Raw genomic sequence first — 22,720 nt, 5'->3', positions numbered from 1 at the left:
TCCTTAATCCATTGAGCCATCAGGGAACTCCCACAACGGGTTATCACAAGGGAAAAAAATGTGTAACTTTGTGGTGATGGATGTTAACTAGACTTATTGTGATGATCATTTAATAATATCTTAAAAAATTAAGTTGTAGGAGTTCCTGTCATGGCATAGCAGAAATGAATCTGACAAGCAACCATAAGGTTGGGGGTTTGATCCCTTGCCTCCCTCAGTGGGTTAAGGATCCAACATTGCTGTGAGCTGTGGTGTGGGTCGCAGACTTGGCTTGGATCTGATGTTGCTGTAGCTTTGGCCATAGGCTGGCAGCTATAGCTCCACTTTAACCCCTAGCCTGGGAACCTCCATATGATGTGGGTGAAGCCCTAAAAACAAGCAAACAAACAAAAAACCAAGTAGTACATCTGAAACTAAGATGATATTATATGCCTATTATATCTCAATTAAAAATAATAACATCCAGGGAGCTCCCGTCGTGGCGCAGTGGTTAACGAATCCGACTAGGAACCATGAGGTTGCGGGTTCGGTCCCTGCCCTTGCTCAGTAGGTTAACGATCCGGCGTTGCCGTGCACTGTGGTGTAGGTTGCAGACACGGCTCGGATCCCGAGTTGCTGTGACTCTGGCGTAGGCCGGTGGCTACAGCTCCGATTGGACCCCTAGCCTGGGAACCTCCATATGCCGAGGGAGCGGCCCAAGAAATAGCAACAACAACAACAACAACAAAGACAAAAGACAAAATAAATAAATAAATAAATAAATAACATCCAAAGCATTAAAAAAAAACTACCACCACCCATTGCTATTTACTGTCACCATCATTTCACAAAAGAAAGTACATTTTTTTTTTCTCTTTTTTTAGGACCACACCATGGCATATGGAGGTTCCCAGGCTAGGGGTCTAATCAGAGCTGTAGCCACTGGCCTACACCACAGCCACAGCAACACCAGATCTAAGCCGCATCTGCAAACTACACCACAGCTCACAGCAACACCGGATCCTTAACCCACTGAGCAAGGCCAGGGATTGAACCCGCAACCTCATGGTTCCTAGTCGGATTCGTTAACCATTGCACCACAACAGAAACTCCTCTGCTAAGTATTTTTAAATAGTTGAAAATCTAAAATAACAGCCAAACAAAACCAAAAACGAATGAAATAATATTTCATGAAACATGAAATTGAAATATCAATGTCTCTAAATAAAATTTTGTAAAATGGTGGGACTGTGATTGCTGCTTGCAGTGTCACCAGAGCCTTTGCTTTTAACCCCTGAGTTGTCACCTCTAAATCCTCATACCACTAGTACCTTAGATTAACCTCTCCTCATCAGCCACACACAGTCATTTACACATCATCTTTTGTGCTAAGATGGTAGAGTTGAATAGTGCAAGAGACTTCATGGCTGTCAAAGCCTAAAATATTTACTGTCTGGCTCCTTAAGAATGGGTCTGCCAGTGGAGTTCCCTTGTGGCTCAGCAGGTTACAAACCTTGGCTAGTAACCATGAGGATGCAGGTTCGATCCCTGGCCTCACTTAGTGGGTTAAGGATCTGGCGTTGCACTGGATGCAGCTTGGATCCAGTGTTGCTGCGGCTGTGGTATAGGCCAGCAGCTGCAGCTCTGATCCCACCCCTGGCCCAGGAACTTCCATATGCCATTGTGAGGCTGTTAAAAAAAAAAAAAAAGAAAAAAAAAAAGGGAGTTCCCATTGTGGCACAGCAGAAAGGAATCTGACTCGTATCCATGAGGATGCAGGTTTGATCCCTGGCCACCCGAAGGGCTTGTTAAAACACAGACTGCTTGGAAGTTGCCATCATGGCTCAGTGGTAACAAGCCAGACTAGTATCAGTGAGGACTCAGGTTCAATCCCTGGTCTCGCTCAGTGGGTTGAGGATCTGGCATTGCTGTGAGCTGTGGTGTAGGTCTCAGACTCGGCTCAGAACCCATGTTGCTATGGCTGCGATGTAGGCCAGCAGATACAATCCAATTGATTTGACCCCTAGGCTGGGAATTTCCATATGCCGAGGGTGTGGCCCTAAAAAGCAAAAAAAATACAAAAAAAAAAAAAATCCCACAGACTGCTTGAGTATCACCCCAGATTTTCTGATTCATTAGGTATGGGGGGGGTGTCTAAAAATTTGCACTCCTATCAAGTTCCCAGGCGCTGCTGCTGTCGATGCCCTTCTGGGAGTACTCTTGGTCTAGGGAGGAAGAAAACAGTCACAGTTTGTTCATGGAATTGCCATCTGCCTGGCCTTAGAAATCTTGACCACAAAGCCCTTCTTCCTTACCCCCTCCTCACACTTTCTATTGATCAACAAATTCTGCAAATTAATAGTAATATGATAACTACGCTCTCAAGCATTACCAGGTGCCATAGGACATGATAAACACTTTGCCTGGATTATCTCAGTGAATCCTCACACTATAACCCTGGGAGGCAAAGTCCTGTTACTGCCATCTTGCAGATAAGGAAACTGAGATAGAGGTTAAATCACACAAGCCAATAAATGGTGGAAGTGTGATGGCCGCTTGCAGCCTCATACCTGAGCTTTTCCCTAATCATGGCGTCTCTTGTCATTCCCTCTATATCCCACTAGGGAATCTACTAGTGCCTTAGATTAACCACTCATCTCTCACCTGGACTAACAGCCTTCGGTGCAAATGCATAACTTTTTTTTTTGTCTTTTTGCCATTTCTTGGGCCGCTCCTGCAGTATATGGAGGTTCCCAGGCTAGGGGTCGAATCGGAGCCGTAGCCACCGGCCTACACCACAGCCACAGCAACGCAGGATCTGAGCCACATCTGTGACCTACACCACAGCTCACGGCAACACCGGATTGTTAACCCACTGAGCAAGGGCAGGGATCGAACCCGCAACCTCATGGTTCCTAGTCGGATTCGTTAACCACTGCACCACGACGGGAACTCCCAAATGTATAAATATTGAAGCTAGACTTCAAAAACATAAGTCTGATCATTCCACACTTTGCTGGAAATCCTTTCATGTTTCACCTTGGCTGATAAATTAGTTGTCCTTCAGTATCCAAGGGGCGTTGGTCCAGGCAAAATCCTTGAATGTTCAGGTTTTATATAAAATGGCATATATTTGGAGTTCCCTGGTGGCTTAGTGGTTAAGGATCCCGAGTTGTCACGCTGGCTCTGGGAACTTCCGCATGGGTAGGCTTGGCCAAAAAAAAAAAAAAAAGGTATATTTGCATATAACCTACACACATCCTCTAAATATCTCTAGGTTACTTTTACTATTTAACAAAATGTAAATGTTATGTAAATCATTGCTGGGTATGTGACAAATTCAAGTTTTGCTTCTTGGAACTTTCTGGAATTTTTTCTTGCAGATTTTTGAGCCACAGTTGGTTGAATCTGCAGATGTGGAACTTACAGATATGGAGGGGACTTTCTATTTCTTAACTTGACCTTCAGACCTTAATAATCTGGTCTCAACACACCTTGCCTGCTTTATCTTCTATACTCCTCACTAGCTAAACTAAACTCCAGCCAGCTTCTCCCATTTACTCCAATACATCCTTTTATCCTATGTCTTTGCAATGTTCTCACTTCTGTCTGAAATGTCCTCCTATGGCCTCAACCTTCAGTTGTCGGTTTCTGAATTCCCTTAGATAATGTGTTGTCCTCTCTGTGCTTCTCGACAACTTCATTCTTCCCTAGGTTTCATTAATTTTTACACTCTGTTAATGTTATTCTCAACCAAGCTAAAGTTTAAGGGTAGATGCTTTCTCTTAATATATCTAAACAGCTTATTTACTCACTCAGTGAATATTAAATTTCCTGCTTTGTGCCAGGTATGGTTCTAGGGGCTGAGGCTACAGCAGTGAGCAAAACAACACAAAATTCACATTCTAGCGGGAGAGGACTATGAACAAGGTAAATTACAAGTTAGGGTTTTTTGGGGTCTTTTTAGGGCCGCTTGCATGGCATATGGAGGGTTCCCAGGCTAGGGGTCAAATTGGAGCTACAGCTGCCGGCCTACGCCACAGCCACAGCAACTTGGGATCCAAGCCACGTCTGTGACCTACACCACAGCTCATAGCAATGTCAGATCCTTAACCCACTGGTCGGGGCCAAGGATCGAACCTGGGTCCTCATGGATACTACTCAGATTCGTTAACCACTGAGCCATGACGGGAATGCCCCACAAGTAAGATGTTAATAACTACATAAAAAAAATAAAGCAAGAAAGGGGGGAGGGAATTGGAGGAGGTTGTGGGTTTATACAGGGTGGCCAGAGAAGGCCTGATAAAAAGATATTTAGTAAAAGCTGAAGGAAATGAGAGGAAGGTATGTGAATATCTGAAGGAGTGAGGGAGTTCCTGTCGTAGCTCAGTAATTAATGAACACAACTAGGATCCTTGAGAATGCGGGTTCAATCCCTGATCTCCATCAGTGGGTTAAGGATCTGGTGTTGCCCTGTGAGTTGTGGTGTAGGTTGTAGATGCGGCTTGGATCCCAAGTTGCTGTGGCTGTGGCGTAGAGTAGGCTGGCAGCTGTAGCTCTGATTTGACCCCTAGCCTGGGAACTACCATATGCTGCAGGTGTGGCCCTAAAAAAAAAAAAAAAAAAATGACCCAAATGGAGCGAACAGCAAAAGGCCCTGAGCAGACACATGCTGGGTGTTTTTGAAGGACAGCAAAGAGGTGAGTGTGCCAGAAGGGGAGTGAATAAGGGGGAGAGTAGTAGGAGCAAAAGTCAGAGGGGGCTGGATCTGGATCCTATAGGTCACAATGACTATTTTTTTTTGTCTTTTGTTGTTGTTGTTGTTGCTATTTCTTGGGCCGCTCCCTCGGCATATGGAGGTTCCCAGGCTAGGGGTCCAATCGGAGCTGTAGCCACCGGCCTACGCCAGAGCCACAGCAACTCGGGATCCGAGCCGCGTCTGCAACCTACACCACAGCTCACGGCAACGCCGGATCGTTAACCCGCTGAGCAAGGGCAGGGACTGAACCCGCAACCTCATGGTTCCTAGTCGGGTTCGTTAACCACTGCGCCACGACGGGAACTCCCCAATGACTATTTTGATTGATTGATTGATTTCTTTAATGCTATTTAGGGCCATACCCACGGCATATGGAGGTTGCCAGGCTAGGGATCCAGTCGGAGCTACAGCTGCCGGCCTACCCCACAGCCACAGCAATGCCGGATCCTTAGCCCACTGAGCGAGGCTGGGGATCGAACACCTCAACCTCGTGGTTCCTAGTCGTATTTGTTTCCACTGCACCACAACAGGAACTCCAAGAAGCAGCAGGATTCGGGTGAGAGAAATTCAGGAGTGTGATTTATTTTTATTTATTTATTTTTGTCTTTTGGCTATTTCTAGGGCTGCTCCCGCAGCATATGGAGGTTCCCAGGCTAGGGGTCTAATCGGAGCTGTAGCCGCCGGCCTACACCACAGCCACAGCAACGTGGGATTCGAGCTGCATCTGCAACCTACACCACAGCTCATGGCAACACTGATTCCTTAACCCTCTGAGCAAGGCCAGGGATTGAACCCTCAACCTCATGGTTCCTAGTTGGATTCGTTAACCACTGAGCCATGACGGGAACTCCAGGAGTGTGACTTAGATGTAAGTTTGAAATGCCTGCTAGGCAAGCAAATGGATATGTCTCCTAGGCAGCTGAATATATGATTTTGGCCCTGACTGTGGCCTGTTCCCAGACCAGGGATGGAACTCAAACCATAGCTGTAACAAAGCCAGATCCTTTACCCAAGACGCCATCAGGGAACTTCTGAATACATGATTTTGGAGTGAGGGGATGAGTCTAGAAAGAAGATATAAATTTAGGACTTGCCAGTGTAGAGATGGTACTGAAAGCCTTTTTTTTTTTTTTTTTGGTCTTTTTGCCTTTTCTAGGGCCGCTCCCATGGCATATGGAGATTCCCAGGCTAGGGGTCTAATTGGAGCTGTACACTGGCCTACGCCAGAGCCACAGCAACACGGGATCCGAGCCAAGTCTGCAACCTACACCACAGCTCACAGCAACTCCGAATCCTTAACCCACTGAGCAAGGCCAGGGATTGAACCCGCAACCTCATGGTTCCTAGTCGGATTTGTTAACCACTGCGCCATGACGGAAACTCCGGTACTGAAAGTCTTGACACTGAAAAAGATCACCACAATCTATGTGCCTCTTGCCATACAACCCCCTCCCCCCTTCATTGGTATCCCTAACTTCAATAAAATCCCCCTTGCAGATCTGAGGCCATAAAGTCTGGTAGAAGAAGGCTGGGGCTCTCTTGGCTTCTCAACACATTCACACCTATTTATCTCAATTTTCCAGTGCTTTATGCTTTGGGCCCACAAGGCAGAGATACAGTTTTAATTAGAGGTTTTCACATTGGGCCAAAGAATGTTAGTCATCTCCCTCTCCATATGGACTGAAGGAAAAAAAAAAATCCCACCTCAACAGAAAAGAAAAACAATCAATTAAAACTATTAAGAGTTTTTCCACGAGGAATTCTGTGAGGATTTGTTGGCTAAAGTTGCCTGGAAGTTAAGACGGACAGACACATACACACAAGGAACACGGAGAAGATGAAGTGCTCAGCATAAAATACCCTAAATTATTCCTATTCTGGGTAAAGGTAAAAATGCCTTCCTTTCTTCAATCTTTCATGAACCCCCAGAAGATGCTAGAAGTGACTTAAGAAGGCTGGGGACATGGCCGTTGGGGAAGAACTGTTGGTAGCTGGCAATACTTCATTTCAGGGAGGTGGTGGCAACAACTCCCCAGGCAGCAGACAGCAGGGATTTTCCTTCCTTGGGGAACCAGAGGTCCCCTCCGTTTCTGGTCTGGATCCCTTAGAGACAAAGAACTTCATTCTCTCCCATACCAGTGTGGGGCTGCTGGGGAGTGCAGGGGGTGGAGGGGTTAGAATTCTATGCCCAGAAAACACCCACAGGAGCCTGCATCCTGACTCCGGTCCAGGAGGCGTGCGGGGCTGCGGGGGCCGCTGGGCCCCTCTGGCGAGGGCCAGACGGGTTGCCAAGGTGCCCCGGGAAGGGGCCGCCCAGCGCAGGGCGGGTACGTGGAGCGCTCGGTACACTTCCACGGAGGGCGCCTCAGCCTCCCGAAGCCCCCTTCCTTGCTCTCAGCTCCATTCTCTCGCGCTCCTCTCTCCCGGGGAGCCTCCGCAGTCGCCCTTTCTTCCCTCCTCCTGGCCCTCCCCCGGCTCGCCCCTCCCCCGGCAGCCCACCTTCACCCCGCCGCTCCGCCGGCTTCTGGGTCCTCGCCCCTCATCCCCGGCCTCCCCTCGCCGGCCCCCAGCGCCCGGCGCCCCCGCGGCCCCCTCCCCGCCCTCCTCGAGGCGGCGGCGGCCCCTTTCACAATAGCGCGGCCCGCCTCCCTCCTCTCGGCTCCCGGTTCGCTCCCGCCCGCGTCCCTCCCAGCGCATGCGCCCTCCTGTCGGCGGCGGCCGCGGCGGCGGCGGCTCGGAGCGGCTCCGTTTTTTTAAAGGGAAACGCTGAGGCGCCGGGGGTGACAGTGGGGGAGGGGGACTCGGAGCCCGGAGACCCCCAGGGGAGGCGACAGACCCCCTCCCGGAGTAGGAGGGCTTTGGGCGGACCCATCCCTCCCACCCCCTCCTGAGGAGGAGAGGGGGGAAAATGGAGGCTCGGGGCGGCTGAGGCGAGCTCCGGGGCGGGGGGCCGGGGCGGGGAAGGGGGGGTGTGGGGTGGGGAGACGAGGCGGGCCCGGCCGGGCCAGGGGGGGCCGAAGCGAGCTCCGGGGATGAGCTCGGGGGCGGCTGGGTGCGAGCTCCTGCCTCTGAGGCGAAGGCGGCGGCGGCGGCAGCAGAGGCGGCGGCGAGGCCCCCATGGGCCGGCGGCGGGCCTCAGCCGCGGCCTCCACTTCTCCGCACGCCGGCGGGATGGCGCCCGGGCCCCGGAGGAGCCGCGCTAGCCGAGGCCTGCTGCCGCGCTGCTGAGGCGAGCCCGCCAAACTCCCCTCCCCCTCCTCCGTCCTCGACCCCCAGCACCTCGCCCCTTCCCCACCCCCTCCTCCGTCTCGGTCCCCGGCGCTGCTCCGGACCACTATGACCATGAGATCCGCAGTGTTCAAGGCGGCCGCGGCCCCTGCCGGCGGCAACCCTGAGCAGCGACTGGACTACGAGCGGGCTGCGGCGCTGGGCGGGCCCGAGGACGAGCCCGGGGCGGCCGAAGCCCACTTCCTCCCCCGGCACCGTAAGCTCAAGGAGCCGGGGCCCCCGCTGGCCTCCTCCCAGGGCGGGAGCCCCGCGCCCTCCCCGGCCGGCTGCGGCGGCAAGGGCCGGGGCTTGTTACTCCCGGCCGGGGCGGCCCCCGGGCAGCAGGAAGAGAGCTGGGGCGGCTCGGTGCCCTTGCCCTGTCCGCCCCCGGCCACCAAACAAGCTGGCATTGGGGGGGAGCCAGCGGCAGCCGGAGCCGGCTGCAGTCCCCGACCCAAGTATCAGGCGGTGCTGCCCATTCAGACGGGCTCTCTCGTGGCGGCGGCCAAAGAGCCTACGCCCTGGGCTGGGGACAAGGGTGGGGCGGCTCCCCCAGCTGCCACCGCCTCGGACCCGGCGGGACCCCCACCACTACCTCTGCCAGGGCCGCCACCCCTCGCGCCCACCGCCACCGCCGGGACCCTGGCGGCCAGCGAGGGCCGATGGAAGAGTATGAGGAAGAGCCCTCTCGGGGGTGGCGGCGGCTCGGGAGCCTCCAGTCAGGCCGCCTGCCTCAAACAGATCCTTCTGCTGCAATTGGACCTCATCGAACAGCAGCAGCAGCAGCTGCAGGCCAAGGAGAAGGAGATCGAGGAGCTGAAGTCAGAGAGAGACACGGTACGGGAGGGGTTAATCTGCGTTCGGGACGAGGAGCGAGTTGTGCGCATGCTCGGGGGAAGGGGGCTGTAGAAGGTTAAGGTATCCCTGGGTTAGGGTTAAGGAGGTTGGCCTCCAGCAAAGGCGTCATCTTGGGTGCCGGGTCCCTGGGAGCCGGGCTCACAGACACGCTGGGTTGGAGGGAAGGGTTAAAGGGCAGCCTCCTAGGGGAGGGGGAGGGGAGGGTTCAGGTGCCAAAGGGTTAATTTAAAATGACAGCCGCAGACTTGTGGGAAAGACGTTTAGAGTGGGAAAAGACCTGATTTGTGAGGGGTTGAAAATGAAAAGGTGGGATGCAGATGTGGTGGCTTTGTGGAAGGGGTTAAACTAAAGAGCTTTGCGTTGGACGTGCATTTTGGAGAAGAGGGCCATAGCAGCTGTTGCTCCAAGCACTGCTATAGCATCTTTAGATAGAGTACAGCAGGCCTTTTAATTGGCAGAGGGGTAGAGGTGATTCACGGTGGAATCTTATTTTAGTTTTTTAAGATGATATTAAAAGAATCATGGCCTTTGGTTTCAAACAGTTTTTAACAGGAATTTGAGTTATAAAACATGACCTACTGACCAGTTCCCTTGTATCATAAGCATGGTGTTTAGAGGTGGAAGATTTTCAAGGCATCAGGGGAAATTAAGCTTATTAAATGTATTAAGTAGACCAAAAAATTTCCCCTATTTTAGCATCTTAGGGTAGTAGAGGAGTCATTTATTATTTCTTTGTACTTCTAAGGAGCATGACTGTATAGGCTTGCTTTTACTGCAGCAAGTAGTTAAGGGCACCTTATGTGATAAAATATATTCCTTCAGATATCAGCAAAGCTGTGGTGGTGGGGTATTATGGTGCCAGCATACCTTACAGCTGCCTAAAAATAAACATGGTTTCTACAATTGTTGTGTTCAGGCTGCAGCAGTCTCTCTCTCTCTCTCTCTCCCCTCTCTCCCTCCCTCTCTCCCTCCCTCTCCCTCTGTCTCTCTCTCTCTGGCGTTTTTTTGTGCGCCAAGGGCTGAGCAAGGGAGCAGAGGCTATTCATTTTGTTTGCTTTCCAAATGAATCTCTTCAGGCAGCAACTGTTTAATTGGAGAATGCATTCTGCGAGGTGGAATGGGAGCTGGGGCAGGTCTCATTAAAATATCTCCTGGTGTTGATTTGTGGAAGTTACTCAATATGGAGGTGGCACTGCTCAGCTACTGTACTGCAGTCTAGGGGGGTGATGGTACTGTAATTACAACACAACATGTCCTTACTTGGGGTGGGGGGAGGCGGGAAGAGAACGACCAGTAGAGGAGAAGAAATCAAGGAAATGTCACCCACAAACCGTGGTTAAGTAATGTTAAGGCTGTGAATCAAAACAGAAGGAGATGAAATGAGAGTATGGCTGACAAGGGTGCTCTCTGCTGATTGTGGAGGTTTCTGCTTAGTTCCTGAGGTAACGGCCCCTTTGCAGACTTTCCTAGGCAGGAAAAGTGGGGTGAGTTAAGGATAGAGTGTCATTGTGAACTTGGCATTCACTTCTTCTGTTGTGTATTGCAGTCTTAGCATTGCTTAAGCTTGTTTCTCTTAGTCCAGTTGTTGTTTGGTCTCTCATGAAACCTATGCAGCTAAGTGGATGTAATGAAGTCAACATTAATGTACCTGTCTAACCCAAATAAAATTCTTATTTAGGGTATAAGTAGCACAGTTGGCACCTTTTCTCAGGACATTTTAAGGTGAAGTTTTCAATGATAATAGACTTCCATTTTCTGTTTGATTACGTGGTCCTCCCCTTAATTAGAATGAAAAGACTTTGTTTTTAATATTTAGATAAATGGGTATAATTTTTCCTGTTATCTCAAATGCAAAGCAATATGCATATTTGATGTTTGATGGGATTTATGGGTACTGGTTCTTTTTATAATTCTTTCAGATTGAGTGTTCATTGTTTAGGTGGCACCTCCCCACCCTCCACTCCCCTTTGAAATAACACTGCAATCCCTAGTGACACTGTGATTGTGTGAGCTTTTAATTCCTTCTCAATGTACTGTTTGGACTTTGCCCTTGTGTATAGCATTTTGGAGTGGAAGTAGAGAGGATACAGTTTGGAGAAATTTATGGCCTCCTTAAAAGAACGTTAAGGTTAATTCTGGAAACTCCCAAACTGACTTGGAGCCACATGGTTAGCAGCAGCAGAGACCAGGCCATTTAAAAGGCATGTTGTGTCCCTCCCAGTGAAGAGGTTTTTCTTTCAGAAGAATGAACTGCACATTTCCCCATGCTTCTCCCCAACTAGGTTAGCCCTTAAAATTAAGTAGTGTAACCTGTCTTCTCTATTGTGTTTAAGGAAATCTATTCAGATTGACGTCTGCCTGTTAAAAATAAGTTGAATTGCTGTGGTTCATGGAAAGAGGCAGAAGACCATACTGATTCCAAAATGGGGCTAAGTTACCTGTGTTTAATAATTTTCATTTTTTAAGCCTGCATTTTGCCACTCTCTCTTTTAGCTCCTTGCTCGGATTGAACGTATGGAAAGACGGATGCAGTTGGTAAAGAAGGATAACGAGAAAGAAAGGCACAAGCTGTTTCAGGGCTATGAAACTGAAGAGAGAGAGGAAACGGAGCTATCTGAGAAAATTAAACTGGAGTGCCAGCCGGAGCTTTCTGAGACATCCCAGACTCTGCCTCCCAAGCCTTTCTCGTGTGGGCGGAGTGGAAAGGGACACAAAAGGTGTGCTGATAACTTTGTTACACTGTCTGGACATAAGGACACTTGTTTCCAGTGACAGAGAGTAGAGAATTAGGACTTATAAATTAGTTTTAATACAACTATATCTTGAATCATGAGGCCTTCTGTGCTGAGAAACTGTCTTGAAACATTCTTGCACAGGCTATAAAAGTCTGTTAGGAAGGTTTTGGTCACAGTCATAACTACAGAATGCAGAGTACATCATAAAGAGAATGGACAACAAATGTGACAGCTGAGTTTCTTAAAGAAAACTATAGCCCTTCAGGTTAGGAACAGTTGAATTCCTTTATTGTGTTAGGCACTAGCAGACATTAAAATGAAAGGTCTAATAGTCCTTGGACTCAAAGAGATTACTCTGGCTGTAAAGATGGCATGAATTTTGAAAACTCAGAATTCAGCTGCAATAAAACATGCAGATAGATAACAGGGATACAAACTAAGTTTTATAGAATTCAGAGATACTAAAGATTACTGTGAGTTAGAATAGTGAAACTTTAAGGAAGCAATGGATCTTGGAAAAGAAGTATGGAATTTTAGGTTGGTAAAAAGGAAAGGAGATGGCATTCTGGCAGTGTGTGTGTGTGTCTGTGTGTGTGTGTCTGTGTGTAGAGTGGTGGGAGAAAGAGCCAGGAAATAGCAAAACAAACAAACAAAAGCCCTCCTAACTCAGAGGTTGAATTAACATGGTATAGGATTGTGGGGGGAATAAGAGACTGGTCTCTGGTTGACAGGAATGAAATAGACCACAGAGTAGAGGCATCTGAAATTAGCTAAAGGATCTTGAGTAAAATAGGAACCTTTTTAGATTTTGTAGGCAATAGGATACTAGTAGAGGTTCTTAGGCATAGAAACTCACTTGTTCAACAAACATTTACTAAGGGCCTATTATATACACTCTTAAACATATGGCTGTTCGTGCTCATGACAGCCAGATAAACCAGACATTTAGATGTCTGAACACTGGTCATTTTTGCGGCAAGCTAGTTCTTTTGCCCCAAAATGTAATCAAATCAGGTTTCATTCAAGAGTCAATAAATTTTATAATGTTTTCTTCCCTATCTAATAGGAAATCCCCATTTGGAAGTACAGAAAGAAAGATTCCTGTTAAAAAGCTGGCTCCTGAATTTTCAAAAGTCAAAACAAAAACTCCTAAGCACTCTCCTGTTAAGGAGGAACCCTGTGGTTCCTTATCTGAAACTGTTTGTAAACGTGAATTGAGGAGCCAAGAAACTCCAGAAAAGCCCCGGTCTTCAGTGGACACCCCACCAAGACTCTCAACTCCCCAGAAGGGACCCAGCACCCATCCCAAGGAGAAAGCCTTCTCAAGTGAGATAGAAGATTTGCCGTACCTTTCCACCACAGAAATGTATTTGTGTCGTTGGCACCAGCCTCCCCCATCACCGTTACCATTACGGGAATCCTCTCCAAAGAAGGAGGAGACTGTAGCAAGTAAGGCATAGAGAACACTTGCTCTTATACCCTAGTGGTGGCGGTCAAGCTAACAAGTGTGAAATGCCTTTGGCATTTTTAAAAAAGTGCAATCAATAAAGCAGAGTTCTGTCAAGAATGAGTAAGTTAACAGCCAGAGACAGACACTGTGCAGGCATTGCAAATAGATGGAATTACAGCAAAATGTGCTCAATGTTTTTGCCTGCTTACAACACTGGGAGATGTGTTTGCCAGTAAGTTGCTCATCACAAGAGCACCAGACTTGGGGGTGTAATCTCCGGCAACTTGCATGCCCTCTGAAAGAAGGGTTTTCTGTGCTGTGAAATGCATAGAACTTATACTTTGCCATGCACGACTGTTCCTGCAATTGATATTGTGTGAAACCTGGGAGGGTGGTCTTTGGGTGTTCTCAGGGGCCAATGGTAATTTTCTGGTTGGGAAGCCAGCTTGGGGTGGGGAATTTCACCTGGGCCTCCGCTCTTTAACTATATAAACATTTATCTGTATCTCTATGTCCCGGTCTGGGGGGCAGGAGGAATCTGCCAAAGACCAACAGTCTTACTTTATCCTACTATACTTCACAAAGGTTCTAAATGTGAAGAGTTTACTTGGATTGCAGTAGCCCATTGGTTGTTCATATATTTAAATAAAATGGTCTACAAACTATTTTTCAAACAATAAGGACTATCTTGGGATATCTGAGCTGCTTGGGATGGGTGTGGGGTATGGGACCTTGGTCTTCATTCCCTTTTTTTTCTTCATGGCTTCCACACAGAGATGTTCCCCTATCTCCTACATCAACCAGTAACTGGAATGTGCCTTCAATCGTGTAATGTTAGTCTGTGACAGTCACTGTGGGTGCCGCGGGATGATGGTGGGGCAGCCTTCTTGGAAGCCACAGCCCTGAGTTTTTACTGCTGTGTCTTGCCCTAGTAGGGATGGGGATGGGAATCCATTCCAATGAGACAAGAGCATTCTCCAGGCTTTGTTTGGCTGTTCTGGTGACAAAATTAAGTGGGAAAGATAGAGTACTCTTCTTAATGATCTAAAACTCATTAGGCACACACTTGAGTACATGCGATAGACCAGGGCACTGATCTAGGTTCAGGTTTTTTGTTGATTCAGTCAGTTGAACAGGTTCATCCTTAATGGTTTAACTTTCTTGCTGCCATGGCAATGCTGTGTAACAACTTAAGAGAAACCGTGAAGCAATTTCCCATCCGGGATTGGGAAATGGCTTGGTCCGGAGCTGTTCGGTGTGACTGGCTGTTTTTGAAAATCCTTTCCGCCCTAGTACAGAAAATTCCAAACACCTCTGAGATTGTGGGCCTAGCAGTACAGAAAGAGTCTGCCTGGGGGGATCCCAGCCCTTTGAGGAGCCTGAGTTGTGAATAAATGTATGAATCATTATTCTTGACACCCCTATCTCAAGAGGAAGTCTCAAAGGCTTGTTCTAAGGAAGCCAAAGTCTTTGTGCATGTTGTTCAGGCTGGACCAGCAAGGTAGTTTGTTTGGAGGGAGGAGGGAGCTGTTTAAGAAGACTACATATGTAACTTTTGAGAACACTGAACTTGTATTTGAAAAATAGGGTCAACTTTTACTCACCTGCCATGTTCTGAGTTTAAGGTTTGATATCCATGGCCATCAACTGTTGCAGGGAAACCACCCTAAATAATGAAGAAAAGAAGTCGTCTCAGTGTAAAAAAAAAAGTGGTGGGCTTATTTTCTTTTCTTTTGTCTGTTGTTCCCTCTTCCCCTCCCCCAGAGAGAAATTCTCAAAAGAAAAACTCAAAAAACCAAAATGGCTTCCTAGTGAGAACTTCAGTGATGGTCCTTTCCTCCATTTTTGGGTATGGGCTTTTTTTCTTTTTACACTGAGATGATTCTTCTTTCCTGCATTATTTAGGGTGTCTGATGCCATCAAGTGTTGCAGGAGAAACTTCAGTCTTGGCTGGTGAGTAGAATAGGAATTGTGCTGGCTGGGCCTGGGGTGGGGGGTGGGTGGGATGGTGGATGGTTGGGAGCTGTATTCCCCATCAGTTGGATGTGGGAGAGTGAGAGTCCTTGGTGATCACACTATAGACTTCAAAATGACTACAAATTTCAGTTGTTTTTCAGGAACTGCAATAGCATCCATTATATGAATTGTCAGGTATTGGTTTAGGGTTTTTGTGATCCTGTGTTTGGCAGACTGCAATGGCATTTTAGGTTCTTTTAATACCGTAGCGAGGACACTGAATATGGCTTCAGATGAGGCCGTAGAATGGATTCCTATCACTTGGTAACTTTGTCTTATCTGGGGAGAGACCTCTTGTCCTAGTGAATAGTAAATTGTACGACCTTGGATTTAAGGGTGGTTCCACCCCTCCTCCCTTTCTTTTTCTTTTTTTTTTTCTTTCCAGTTCCTTCTTGGAGGGACCACTCAGTAGAGCCTCTAAGGGACCCAAATCCTTCAGACCTTTTGGAGGTACGTACCCAAGACCTGTCAGGGGAAGGGGGTGAGAGACAGATGGAAATGGGGATGTAACATGAATATGTTATAGTAACTGTATAGTTGGGTTAAGAGAACCTTGAAGCCAGAAGGTAACTTGAGAAGTTATCCTTTGTTGTGTAGATGAGAACACTGAGGTCCAGAGTGGCTAAGTGATTTATTGAAAAATAAATAGCTAGGGAATGTTCAAAACAAAACTAGATTTTCATTCTAAGTAGAAAAGTTAGCATGTGAGCATGTAACAGAACTACATATTCTGAGCTGATTTGACTCTTAAAAGTTTTATTTTATTTTATTTTTGCTTTTTTAGGGCCGCACCCGCGGCATATGGAGGTTCCCAGGCTAGGGGTTGAATAAGAGCTGTGGCCGCTGGCCTACACCAGAGCCACAGCAACGTAGGATCTGAGCCTCGTCTGTGACCTACACCGCAGCTCACAGCAACGCTGGATCCTTAACCCACTGATTGAGGCCAGGGATCGAACCTGCATCCTCATGGATGTTAGATTCATTTCAGCTGAGCCATGATGGGAACTCCTTGATGTGACTTTTACCTTGGAAAATTATAGAAATGATCTTGAAGTATAGAAATTCTGCAGGGGGGTTGGGAAAGGAGTGTGTGTTTTGTTGCTTTTGTTACCAGGAGGTTTCCATGATATCCAGAGAACTCACAGACTCAGGTGGGCCCTGAAGTGAAATATTTTATATTCTTGGAAGCTGTAAATGAGTATGTGTGCATCACATGATGAGAAATAGCTTATCAACTGCTGTTCTTTACACAGAATCTGGATGACAGTGTGTTTTCGAAGCGGCATGCGAAACTGGAGCTGGATGAGAAGAGAAGGAAAAGGTGAGGCTAGGCCTGTCCATTCTGGGAACTACTGAGCCCTATAGGACCCTGACCTCTCTCATCTACACTGAGGAGAGCCCTGGAGTGCTTAATACTTTGGTTTGTTTATTTATTTTTAGGGCCTCACCCACAGCATATGGACATTCCCAGGCCAGGGGAATTGGAGCTGCAACTGCCAGCCTATGCCACAGCCACAGCAACGTCAGATCCTTTACCCACTGAGCAGGGTCAGGAATCAAACCTTCGTTCTTATGGTTACTAGTTGGGTTTGTTAGCCACAGCGGAAACTCCCTTAATACTCTTAAATTACTGGCTTCCCAATTGGTTGAGTGTCAGAGTTTGAAATGGTTGTTATGGGGGAAAAAAAAAATGAAGTGGTTGTCATGTATGGGTAAAGATGTTTGGCCTCTTTTTCTTTAGAGGGAACACCAACATGTGCTCTAGACTGCTAGACCTTAGCAGCTCTTCCCTAAGCAAGCAGGCAGTTCTCTTTTTATCCTCCCCTCATCCTACCCCCATCTAGAAGACTCAGCAAAGATCTCCCTAGCATCTGGATTGGAATTGCTTTTATAGAGCAGGTTTTCAGTAATGTTGGGTTTGTTTGTTTTGTTTGTCTGGTTTGTTTTTCCCAGATGGGATATTCAGAGGATCAGGGAACAAAGAATTTTACAGCGACTGCAGCTCAGAATGTATAAAAAGAAAGGAATTCAGGAATCTGAGCCTGAGGTTACCTCATTTTTCCCTGAGCCAGATGATGGTAAGTTTTCTTTCTTGAGAAGAGTAGGTTTTTCAGAGAAGAAAAGGGTGCAGAGCTCCAGGATACAACTTGGTCTGAGTGAATGCAATATTTTGGAACATTTAAATTGCTAGACATTCCCCATCTATGTCACTAACAAAGTCCCATTTGGCTTTCTTCCATAGTTGAAAGTTTGATGATTACCCCCTTCTTGCCTGTTGTAGCATTTGGACGACCATTACCAAAACTAACTCCACAGTAAGTATTGAGTTTTTTCTCCGCCTCCTCTCAGGTAGGCTGCACTTCACCTCCCACTTCATGGAAGCCTAGGTACAAGGTAGAATGGCTGGGTTAGGGATATCTGTGGGTTTTTTGATGGAATGAGGCTGCTTGGACAAGTAACTTTTTCTGTGATAAGAGTCCCAAGCCAGGAATTAGGAGGATTGTTTTTTGAGTTAGAAATAGACTTAACACTAAAGATCAATCACTTTAATAGCACACTGTTGCTCGGGCTTTGAGGGAGGAAAAGACACTCTAAACTTGGGACTTGGGAGTCAGGGCTAGGAGTGGTGAAGGGCATAATGTCTTTTTTCCGAGCTACTCTTACATTCGTAGTGAATTTCTCTAGTCTTGCAAGTTGACTTTCTTACCCGCTTTTTTGCCAGGAATTTTGAGCTGCCCTGGTTAGATGAGCGTAGCCGATGCAGGTTGGAGATCCAGAAGAAGCAAACTCCTCATCGGACATGTAGGAAATAGCTGTGTTGGCAAGAACCTTCTGTCTTCAGATAGTTGTAGCATGCCATTCCCAGAGAGTGGCAGAGACCTGTATATGTGACCTATGTCCTCATGTATGTTACATTTGCTGATAATGCCCTTCCATACTCCCCTGATCTTGGTTTTGTTTTCATCACTCTGATTTCACAAAAACTCTTTCATTGGGCTAGTTGTGAATTATGGAGGGTGATTGGGATTTCTTTTCCCTTTTTGGGGAAATGAGCTCTCAAGCTCAATCTGCAGGCTGGCAGATTTGGAAGCTTCAGGGGTCTGGTTCTCTACATTTGCCTATGTTTAAAGGGGCAAAAGGGCTCTCTTCATTAGACTTGTGGAAGATGAAGCAACCCCTGCCTTTGGAGCTGTGCCTACATGGTACTCTTCTCGCCCTGGTATACCCTTCCTCACTGTTTGAGTAGAGTGGTATTTATCCTAAGCAAACAAACAAACAAACAAACAAACAAAAAACCATATCACCGTGAGCTTAAGGATCAGATGAGGAATAGCAAGTGACGTGATAAAGCAAGTCATCTTCACAGGGTAGAAAAGAGATTGGAGAGTTGGTAGATGACTATCTGAAAAGACAATTGTTCTCTGAAAACTCTTCTGTGATATAGCCATGTGGGAAGGGATATTTGGCTCTGATTATTTTCTTAGTTAATGGGTAACTGAATTTATTCCCCTACCCCTCAAAAAATAAAATCTTTGGAAAAGAGAATGAGGATGGTTAGTTTTGGACCAGTTATGGCTCTAAACAAAAGGAGTTGGCATTTGGAGATGGCATGCCAGAACCTGTATAGATGTCCTTGTGTCACATCACTTCTCAAGTATTCCTTAGTTGGGTTTTATCCTTTTAGCTGAGCTCTTGGTGGGGGGGACAGACATTGAGGGAGGGTGGGGGTGTATGTGGAAACCCATGCTTCCTTTGGCTGGCAAATGTCTACATCTGGAAACAGGTGTACCTAATGAGCTTCTCCATTCACTTTGTAAAAATAGATTTGTGTGTGTACCATCTTGGCTCCCTCCCACCCCCCAAACCACTCCCCCTCCCCATTATTGAAAAAAAATTCAGGACAGCACTCCAGGCCACTTTGGTCTCAGTGTAAGATCCCTGTAACTATCTGGAAGGAAAATAGAGCCAAGACCTCTGGTCTTAAATATATAGGAATTGCCTTTCTTTAGTCTTCAGGACTATTGTGTGAAAACAAGTAGGGGTCTAATCTCCTAGAAGGTAGGGGCTTTTATCCTTGAAGAGAATATGTCCCCAGATTATTAGCACTTTTAGAGGAGAAGCCAAGGTATGTAGGGTGTGTGGCCGGCCCATCAGTGGAGTATGAGAGAATGGGATACCATTGTGGGAAGAAAAAAGTTCCTCAGGGGCCTCCCACTGCTAAAGCTTTTTGTGAGACGTTGATCTGTGCTCCCTGAGTTTGACTTTTAAAGGAATTATTCCGGCAGCACATGTAGTATTCTTGGATGATCTTGCTGCTCTTATTTTTCCTTTCTCGCGTGTGTGTGTGTGTGTGTGTGTGTGTCTATGGGTTTTCATTTGTAACTCCATCTGCTTAGGAGAGTGGGCTCTCCACAAGGGAACCTGCTGTGAACTTCATTGCAGCAAGAATGTAGAGAGAAATAGGACTTATTCCACTAGGGGCTCTCATCTCACACCTTAAGGAGAGGAAGGAGATTTCTAGAAAAACTGGGCCAGATTTTCTTTGTTCTCCATCATTTTAATACGGCAAGCTGTTTGGCTTTCCTACTCTGACCTATGTTATGTTCTTTTATAATGTGCCCAAGAAGAAAAAAGACCAATCAGTGTCTCTTTATTTTAGTCCTTGATTCCTCTCACTTCTTGATTTTCGGCATTTGTCAGATTCCTAATTTGGATATGGGTTAGCAGATTTAACCTTTATGTTTGTGCCTACCCAGGGGACTCCCCAGATTCTGAACTTGAGTTAGGCTAAGAGGAATCCATGAGGTGCTATCTGGGCAGACTTAAGTGGATTTTCTTTCCTTGGTTCTCCCTTGACCTAGGACTTCTTATTTTATTGTCCCCTCTTCTAGATCAACTCTCCTTTGATTTGGATATGTTGAAGTTTTGTTGAGAAGGAGGATGGAGAGTAGATCAGCAAAGTTCCAAGAGCAAAATTACAGTGTGTTAGAGTGTGGGGGGAAATCAGTCGTATTTTTCCCCTACATGGGATACAGCACTGTGAAATCCCATCTTCAACTGAAGGCCCTACAGTTCTCCTAAAACATAGTTCTTTGTTTCTTTCTTTAACAAAGTTTAAGCTAGTGTTAATAAATTAAAAAGAGAAATTGCTTGTCTGTCCACTTCAGCTTTGTTTTATGCCCATTTCATATTGTTGTCTGTGTTGTAATTCATACTTTTGATACCATTTCTGATGTGTAAAATTGGTTGTCTTGTAAATATCTTATAAAGAGTTCAATTGTAAATAAACTATTGTGGCTGTTAATTTTTGAATTTTGCTTCAATTTATTAGACATTGGGAAGCATTAAATAATGCTGCGTGTGTGTGTGTATATACATATATATACATACACACATTTATACACATATATATATAAACACACATATATCCCCCCCCCCCCGGGCCACACCCACAGCATGCAAAAGTTCCCAGGCCAGGGACTGAACCTGTGACAATCCCTAATCCTGTGACAATGCCGGATCCTTAACCCACTGTGCTACCAAGGAACTCCTCTGCTTATAAGTTTTAAAAGGCTATGGAGTCCCCGTCATGGCTCAGTGGTTAACGAATCTGACTAGGAACCATGAGGTTGCAGGTTCGATCCCTGGTCTCCCTCAGTGGGTTAAGGGTCTGGTGTTGCTGTGAGCTGTGGTATAGGTCGCAGATGTGGCTCGAATCCAGCATTGCTGTGGCTCTGGCGTAGGCCGGTGGCTACAACTCGGATTGGACCCCTAGCGTGGGAACCTCCATATGCCGAGGGTGCGGCCCTAAAAAAGACAAAAAACAAACATAAGTTTTAAAAGGCTAGAAAAAGAAATCCACTTTCACAAAATAGAAAAACATACCTTTTCTCTTTTATATGAAGCATTTATCCCTCTGTCCTGTATTCTTCCTTACACATAATGCGCAACTTTAAAAACAAGAGATTATACTTGGTGCCTGGTGTCTAAATTAATAAAACCTCAGTTGGAAAGAACTTAGACATGATTTACTTTTGACAACATTCCAGACAAATGAAGTCCAGCTTCTCCTTTAACACATTTCTCCTATAACTTTTTTTGTAAATTTTAGGAAATCTTGCTTGTTGACAAAATCTAGCTGCTCATAACTTGAACCCACTAGTTCTTGCTTTGCCTTCCAGGGTGATTAAAAAAAGATCAATTCCTCCTTTCCTCATAGTCCCATGAATAGTTAAAGGGACTGTTTGCTGTGGCTATCCAATCTTCATGGTAGAGATCTTAAAATTGTTCCTCAAAAGAAAGACTTGAATGTTTCAGTTCTCCCTGGATGAGTGAACAATTTGCTTATGTCTATTTAAAAGCTGAACTCAGACCAAACAACTGAAAGGCAAAGTGGCAGACTTTCCATATTTAGACACTAAACTTGGCGGCCAAGTTTATAAATTTACCTTGTGATCAATAGGATCCTCTAAGTCTCTCTCTTTTTTGTCTTTTTAGAGCCGCACCAAAAGCACATGGAGGTTTCTAGGCTAGGGCCTGAATCAGAGCCATAATAGCCTCCAGCCTATGCCACAGCCACAGCAGCGCTAGATCCCAGCTGCATCCACAACCTACACCTTGCAGCAACGCTGTATCCTTTAACCCACTGAGCAACGCCAGGGATGGAACCCCCATCCTCATGGATACCAACTGGGTTCTTAATCTGCTGAACCACAACGGGAACTCACTCTAGGTCTTTTTTGAGCCCGCAGCATGTGAAAGTTCCCAGGCCAGTTATCAAATATGTGCCACAGTAGTGACAATGCTGCCACCATGTAACTCCCTTAAAAAAAAAAAAGTCATACATCCTCCATTTTTAACACAGGCAGTTGGTTTTTGGAGCTGTATTTACAAGTTGTCATATTGGTCACTTGTTTAACCAATTGAGATCTGTTTGGATACTGACTAAATATCTTAATTCATTCAGAAGGACTTCTAGTTTCATACTGCATATGAATTTGGTATCAGGACCCTTAACCATATTTGTAAAAATATTACACAGGACAGACTCCTGTGCTATCCCATAAGGACCTTGCTCTGGTGTGTGTGTGCATATATATACACACATTTTTTTTTTCTTTCTAGGACCGCAACTGTGGCATATGGAAGTTCCCAGGCTAAGGGTTAAATTGGAGCTGCAGCTGCCAGCCTATACCCCAGCCACAGCAACACCGGATCCTTAACACAATGAGCCAGGCCAGGGTTTGAACCGGCATCCTCATGGATGCTAGTTGGGTTTGTAACCAGCTGAGCCACAACAGGAATTCCTCTGGTGTATATTAATGTGCACTCCTGTAGGTACACTAATAGCTTAGCTGAGGCTTCTTGTACGTTACCATGGTCCAGAGAAACCATACTGATTTTTTTCATTGCTTTAAAATGTCTTGCCAAATCCAAAGCATTCCCTCATCTACCCGTCTGGCAACCCTTAACAAAAAGGAAATCAGGATGTTTTACCAACTCCGATTCCTGTGATTATCTCTTTTTAAATCGGCTCTAAAATCTTGGTAAGATTACAGTTATACCTGCTTGCACTTTGGGAGAGGTGATGGCTGGGGTGGGAAGACCCATGACGAGGGAAGAGGAAATGAGAATACAGGGATAACATTGCAGTGC

At 46.4% G+C, this 22,720-nt stretch overlaps 1 protein-coding gene across 3 annotated transcripts; it reads left to right on the top strand.

Annotated features, from left to right (window-relative positions):
• Positions 1-7,432: 7,432 nt before the first annotated feature.
• MSL1 (MSL complex subunit 1) lies at positions 7,433-20,369 on the top strand. 3 transcript variants are annotated; one of them, XM_047757364.1, is made up of 9 exons: positions 7,433-8,842; positions 11,357-11,580; positions 12,665-13,047; positions 14,954-15,001; positions 15,450-15,514; positions 16,318-16,385; positions 17,018-17,142; positions 17,307-17,379; positions 17,787-20,369. In XM_047757364.1, the coding sequence occupies exons 1-9, from the start codon at positions 8,075-8,077 to the stop codon at positions 17,875-17,877; spliced, it is 1,845 nt and encodes a 614-aa protein (XP_047613320.1). In that variant the 5' UTR covers positions 7,433-8,074; the 3' UTR covers positions 17,878-20,369. The 3 variants fall into 3 exon arrangements, with proteins under 3 accessions (XP_047613320.1, XP_047613321.1, XP_047613322.1); XM_047757365.1 differs by lacking the exon at positions 14,954-15,001; XM_047757366.1 differs by lacking the exons at positions 17,018-17,142; positions 17,787-20,369 and having other exon boundaries at positions 7,750-8,842; positions 17,307-17,380.
• The last annotated feature ends 2,351 nt before the right edge of the window (positions 20,370-22,720 follow it).

This window comes from Phacochoerus africanus, chromosome 14 (assembly GCF_016906955.1).
Source record: "Phacochoerus africanus isolate WHEZ1 chromosome 14, ROS_Pafr_v1, whole genome shotgun sequence".
NCBI classification, from domain to species: Eukaryota; Metazoa; Chordata; class Mammalia; order Artiodactyla; family Suidae; genus Phacochoerus; species Phacochoerus africanus.
Note: the sequence above shows the minus strand (reverse complement) of the source record. Positions and strands in the feature narration are given on the sequence as shown.